The sequence below is a fragment of the Lolium rigidum genome, chromosome 7, assembly GCF_022539505.1.
Source record: "Lolium rigidum isolate FL_2022 chromosome 7, APGP_CSIRO_Lrig_0.1, whole genome shotgun sequence".
Lineage (NCBI taxonomy): Eukaryota > Viridiplantae > Streptophyta > Magnoliopsida > Poales > Poaceae > Lolium > Lolium rigidum.
Window position 1 is genome coordinate 35,783,162 of NC_061514.1, and position 6,602 is coordinate 35,789,763.

The following is a 6,602-nucleotide window of genomic DNA, read 5'->3' on the forward strand; positions in this document are numbered from 1 at the left end:
GTATGAAATTCAGTTCTCTCTCTACACATATTGATCCAAACATGCTGATGTCCACCAGCCCTCCAGATTACCCTTTTTTTCTTTCCATGATTTCAATCTTGAATGGTTCATGGTGTCATTTGATTACTTTGCTGCTCCTGTCAATTATCTTTCTGCTACTGAGCCTTGTTATGTTAACTTGCAGTTGTTCATCTTTGTCAAGGGTGCCGCTCGCGTCTACATGGCAGTGGCCGCGACGACGCAGCGCCGGTGAAAGAGATAGGCCTTGTCTCCGACGCTGACACAACCTGGAAGGTCTGCTCCGAGACCATAAGGTACCCTAATCTGTGCGCTGCTCATGACCAACAGTTAGCAATTACATCCATTGCTCCGTTGACGCAAGATGCCATGTGCAGGGTGCTCATCGAGCTTTGGTTCCGAGTCCGCGCCGCCGTTCAGAGCAAGGAGAGGGAGCGTGTAGTGGCTGGAGCTGGGAAGCGCCCCGGTCCGCGCGGCAGGAAAGGGAGTTGTATCTATCTCCATTCTCTGTCTTTGAACTTAACAGCGATTGTATTTAGCACCTTGACACAAGTCTGGTGTTCAGAAAATTAACACTGGAAGGTTTGAATGCGTTTTTTTTTTTTTTTCTGTCATAACATAGTAGAGCTAGTAGGACTTTAAATTGTTGCAACCAATTGCAGTAGTAGAAAGTTAATTCTATCATGTTACATCCGTTTATGTAGTTTGGTAGTCTTAGCTTGATTCGCATGTTGTTGATGGAGGTGAATTGCCAATTGTTATATGTGAACACTGCATGTGCTTGCTTATCACCGTGAGTTAGTGGAGTTGAATTGCCATTTGTTACTTGCCACTGTTACAGAGCAGACTCCACCTCTGGTATTCTTGATCTGATCCTGAGCAAGGTTAAACTCTTGGTCCTTTAACTTGCCAGATTATGCTTAGTATGTACCCGTTGGTGTTGCTCTGTTTGGTTTACCATTTGATCGCCTACTTTTAGTCTGACTTTACTGCCTAGATAGTCTTGGCTATGATTCTCTGCCAGTGGCAGCGGTGGTCTCTTGTTCGTTTCCATGGTTTAGGTGAGCTTGTGCTTCTTCCCTTGTGAGGTATTTGTGTCATGCATGTGAAACCATGGCTCGATCTGTATGGTTATTCCGTGGCCAGGGCCATTGAGCCAAGGATGATATGGTAGTTATTTAGCACACAGTATGAGGATAGAACCAAGTAAGGGCGGGGCGCTGATGTAGTATTTTTTTTTTTTTGTTGGCTGTGACTGCAGGTTTGTGGTAATTTCTGGTGCACGCGGCGAGGGTTTTGGCTGCTTGGCGTCAAAGTCGTCCACGAGCACAGGCAGGCTTGGTTCCGTCGTGGACGTGCTGCCGGTGGCGTTGCTGCTGGTGATGTGTTTATGTAAATACTGTTTCAAGTATTGTAATGCTGAGTGGAAATTCAGAGATTGTAGGAGGTGATGTAAAAATTGCTTCATTTGTAATCTTTAGTTGAAGTGTAGTATATGGTTAAATGTCTGCAGAGGTTGTGGTGTGAGCATTTCTTTTGAAAAATTGTTGATGAGTTTCTGTGTGTGTGTGAATGCCCAGTGAGTGGGATTGGACATGTACTCCCTCCTTGTCACGGAACATGTATTAACTTTGCGAAAATCTAGATGTATGTAGACACAAAAATCTAGATGTGTGATTGGTGATGATTTGTTTTGTAACTATTGAGAGCAGCTAGGGTTGTACGTAGTGCGCGCGAGAAAGCATAGCAGGATTGAAATTATTGGATGGTCGTAGCGAAAGAAAAAGGCTTTCGGGCCAAAAGGAATTTGTTTTTTTTTTTTGGATTGCCGTGGTTGACATAGCAAATGCAGCCCTCCCACTGGACTCGACGGACGCGCACGAGCGGGTAATGCATTGTTTTCGATCATCGATGGGATTAATTCGCTGCCTGCTGGCAACTGGCAGTAGTAGCATGGGATTTGGGATTAATTAATTCCGTACATGCTCCTTGTGCGTGCGTGTGTTCCAGCTAACGCGCACACGCGTATGGGAGGCGCGTATGGGAGGCGTATGGGAGGCGGATTAATTAATTTCCAATGCGTTCGCGTTCGGTGTGCAAGTTTGCAACGCCCGCCGAGTCGCGCGCGCGCGTAACTTGTGCTCCGCGCGATGGCAGGTCAATTCCTCAGCTCCGCCCGCCTTCTACCCCACACGCGTCACGCGTGTGTTCGCGTCAGATCCCAAACCTCGAGGAGGCCGAGTCGTTGGACCCGAAATGGCTGCTAGATTTCGTTGGAGAAGGGCGCGTCCGTGCACGGTGGAGTCGGCCCGTTCGGGCTGCTCGTCATGGCCTCCGCCGACCTAGAGGAGCACACGGCTGTGTTCTTCAGGGTGTTCAGGCACCTTGACACGTACAAGGTCCTCATGTGCACCGACCTCACAAAGTAAGCATCATTGAACCTTTTCTTTGAAGAAGAGATATTACACTGTTACAGATGCTAGTTTTTGCAGACATCTAGGTAAAGAAATGTCACGATCGCTGAACATTTTTTTTGCAAACCTGAAAAATGCACAGGTCATCTACGAAAGAAGGGGTACACAAGACATCCTACGGAGCATTTCTGGAGGTGGACGTGGAGAAGGACAAGTTCTTGTCGCTCAGAACACTGGTGAGTTGAACCCCTACTCCATCTGTCCCAATTTAAACGGCGCACACTATTGATTTGATCAACCAATATTAACTATATGTTATATGCATGTTAGACCATTGAATTTTTATTTGAATAAAATTTCAAATGGTATAATTTTTTGCAACAACTGAGAAATATTTAACTTATCAAATAGCGGTCAAAGTTTAGATACGCGAAACAAGTGCACCACCTCTATTGGGACGGAGGGGGTAGAAAAATACCAAGGCAAACAAAACATGTTTCGTACATTGAACGGTACCAAATGAGCTGAGATGATTAACACGGCATGTACGATCAAATGCAGATCGATCACACGGTGGTGGAGAGTTTCGGCGATGGCGGGAGGACTTGCATGACGGCCCGCGTGTACCCGGAGCACGTGGCGACGAGTAGCAGCCGACTGTACGTGTTCAACAAAGGGACATGTGCCGTGAAGGTCTCCAAGCTGGAGGCGTGGGAGCTAGCGACGGCGGCCATGAATGGTGGAGCCAGTAGTTCCATTGAACCTGACAGGGCTTTGTAGGGGGTGCCCATGTTGGTGGTTGCTCCCCCTAACTTTGTTTTATTATTGACCTTTGTTTTATGTTTGCTTGTCAAGTTATGGGTTTTGGCTATAAGTGATTTATGCTATCTTCGAAGCAAAGTTATGCTATCTTCAATAATAAAACTAGATCGGTTTTGCCAATTTTTGGCTAGCTAAGATTTATATTAGTGTTCGGTCAATTTAACTTTCGTTAGAATTTTGTGCCAAGATTCCAATAACTGGGCTCTACTGTAGGGATTCGTAGCATAGAAAATAAAAAAATCCTACCGCAAGATTGAATAACGAGCCAAGATTTAATCTAGTAGTTGGTAGCAACGAGGTGAAGATCATCATACCCTTGAAGATCTCTAAGCGTTAACGAGATAGATCTCGTGGTTGATGTAGTCGATCACTTGCCGCTTGCAAAAGCGTGTAGAAGATCTTGACGGTGCCACAATCGGGCAGCACATCCGCACTCGATCACACGTACGGTGTTGATGACGGCGTCCTTATCCCCGTTCCAGCGGGCAGCGGGTATAGTAGATCCTCCTCGGAATCCCGCCAACACGACAGGGTGGTGACGGTGGTGGTGGAGATCCCCGGCAGCGCTTCGCTGTAAGCACCGCAGGAGAAGAAGGAGGAGGGAGTAGCTAGGGTTTGGGAGAGGGGGTACTTGGGGCGCCGGCCATGGTGCCCTTGGGTGGTGCGGCTGCTGCGGTGGCTAGCCAGCCCCTCTCTCCCTCTCTTTATATAGGTGGAACCCCTAGGGTTGCCCCAAAACCAGTTTGAAGTCCAACTTCGAAAACTGCCATAAGGGGGAAACCTAGGTGGAGTGGGATTGCTCCCCTTCCTTCTCCTTTGGCCGGCCAAGGTGGTGGAGTTCACCATGGACTCCACCTTCCCTCTTGGTTGGCCGGCTAGGGTTGGTGGAATCCATCCGGGACTCCACCTTCCATAGTGATTTATTCCAGAAGCTTCTAGAATATTCTGGCGTCTTCCATAAATGCACCAGATTATTTCCAAACTTGGAAAGTGACTTCCTATGTATGAATCTTATTCTTTAGACCATTCCGGAACTCCTCGTGATATCCTGGATCCCATCCGAGACTCCGAACAACGTTCGAACTCCATTCCATATTCCATATCTACTTAAAACGACATCAAACCCTAAGTGTGTCACCCTACGGTTCGAGAACTATGCGGACATGATCGAGACTCTTCTCCGATCAATAACTAATAGCGGGACTTGGAGATCCATAATAGCTCCCACATATTCAACGATGACTTCGTGATCGAAAGAACCAGTTACATAAAATAACAATTCCCTTTGTCTCACGATATTTTACTTATCCGAAGTTTGATCGTCGGTATCTCTATACCTAGTTCAACCTCGTTACCGATAAGTACTCTTTACTCATACCATGATATGATATCCCTTGTGAGCCAGTTACATGCTTGCAAGCTAATTGGATGTCATTCCACCGAGAAGGCCCAGAGTATATCTATCTGTCATTAGGATGGACAAATCCCACTATTGATCCACGTGCTTCAACCCTATACTTTCCGAACACTTAATGCCACCTTTATAACAACCCATTTACGAAGTAGTGTTTGGCATCATCAAAGCATCCATCCGGTGTAGGTGATTAACATGATCTCATGGTCGAAGGATTAAGTTACTATGTATCTTAAAGCTTGAAGCACAACGAACTAAATGACTTGATCATATGCTACGCTTACTATGGGTGTATTTCCATCACATTATTCACCCAATGATATGATCTTGTTATTAATAAAAACCAATGTTCATGATCATGAAACTGTGATCATCTATTAATCAACAAGCTAGTTTAACAAGAGGCTTACTAGGGACTCTTTTATGTTTACAAAACACACATGTATTAATGTTTCCGGTTAATACAATTATAGCATGGGATGCAAAAATTTATCATAAAAACAAAGATATAATAATAACCACTTTATTATTGTCTATTGGGCATATCTCCAACACACTCCCACTTGCACTAGAGTTAATAATCTAGATTACATAGTAATGTACCTAACACCCATGACATTCTGGTGTAGGTCATGTTTCTCTCTAGGGAGAGCTTTAGTCAACGGATCTGCCACATTCAGATCAGTGTGTACTTTTCAAATCTTTATATCGCCGTCTTCGACATACTCGCGAATAGAATGAAAACGTAGCTTTATATGCTTCAGCTTCTTGTGTGGCCTTGGCTCCTGTGCATTGGCTATGGCACCCATATTCTCACAATAGATGGTCATCGGGTCCAACGCACTAGGAACCACACCAAGCTCAGTAATGAAACACTTCATCCACATCGCCTCTGATGAAGCCTCCGAAGTAGCCATGTATTTCGATTCAGTTGAAGATTTGGCCACAACGCTTTGCTTAGCACTCCTCCAGCTTAGTACTGCACCATTCAAAATAAATACGTATCCATATTGAGACTTAGACTCATCCGGATCAGTGTTCCAACTAGTATCGGTGTAACTAGTTACATCAAGCTCTTGGTCAGCTCCATAACAAAGAAACATATCCTTAGTTCTTTTCAAGTACTTCAGGATATTCTTGACCGTTGTCCAGTGTTTCATTCCTGGATCACTTTGATATCTGCCGGTCAAACTAACAACATGTGCGATATCCGGTCTTGTGTACACAACATGGCATACATGATAGAGCCTATGGCCGAGGCATAGGGGATTTTATTCATCTTTTCTCTTTCTTCTGTCGTAGCTGGACTTTGAGTTTTACTCAAGGTCTTACCTGCTAACATGGGCAAGAACCCTTTCTTGCTCTCATCCATTCTAAACTTTTTTAGAATTTTATCCAGGTATGTACTCTGTGAAAGTCCTATTAGGCGTCTTGATCTATCTCTATAAATCTTGATGCCTAAAATGTATGCTGCTTCTCCAAGGTACTTCATTGAAAAACACTTATTCAAATAGTCTTTGACACTACTTAGCAGTTCTATATCATTCCCAATCAACAGTATGTCATCTACATATAATATCAGGAATGCTACAGAGCTCCCACTCACTTTCTTGTAAATACAAGCCTCACCATGAGTTTGTATAAATCCAAAGTCTTTGATCACCTTATCAAACCGTTGGTTCCAACTCCGGGATGCTTGCTTCAGCCCATAAATGGAACGCTGAAGTTTGCATACCTTGTTAGCATTTTTAAGACCGACAAAACCTTTGGGTTGTACCATATACAACTCTGAAAGGATCGTATGCCGCACCTAGAGGGGGGGGTGAATAGGTGCTAACCAATTTTTAGTTCTTTTTCAATTTAGGCTTGACACGAAAGGTAAATTCTCTAGATATGCAACTAAGTGAATTTACCTATATGACAAGGATATCAAC

At 44.5% G+C, this 6,602-nt stretch overlaps 1 protein-coding gene across 1 annotated transcript; it reads left to right on the top strand.

Moving 5' to 3' along the window:
* Positions 1-1,117: 1,117 nt before the first annotated feature.
* LOC124671183 (beta-fructofuranosidase, insoluble isoenzyme 7-like) lies at positions 1,118-3,212 on the top strand. Its single transcript, XM_047207593.1, has 5 exons — positions 1,118-1,188; positions 1,280-1,397; positions 2,301-2,443; positions 2,575-2,668; positions 2,994-3,212. The coding sequence occupies exons 1-5, from the start codon at positions 1,118-1,120 to the stop codon at positions 3,210-3,212; spliced, it is 645 nt and encodes a 214-aa protein (XP_047063549.1).
* Positions 3,213-6,602: the final 3,390 nt, after the last annotated feature.

Bases quoted from the DNA above. Each gene is read 5' to 3' on its own strand.
- LOC124671183 (XM_047207593.1), top strand. From the start codon at position 1,118: ATGCATGTGAAACCATGGCTCGATCTGTATGGTTATTCCGTGGCCAGG. The intron at 1,398-2,300 runs GTGATGTGTTTA...TCGTTGGAGAAG, and splicing joins TGCCGGTGGCGTTGCTGCTG to GGCGCGTCCGTGCACGGTGG. The intron at 2,444-2,574 runs GTAAGCATCATT...AAAAATGCACAG, and splicing joins ATGTGCACCGACCTCACAAA to GTCATCTACGAAAGAAGGGG.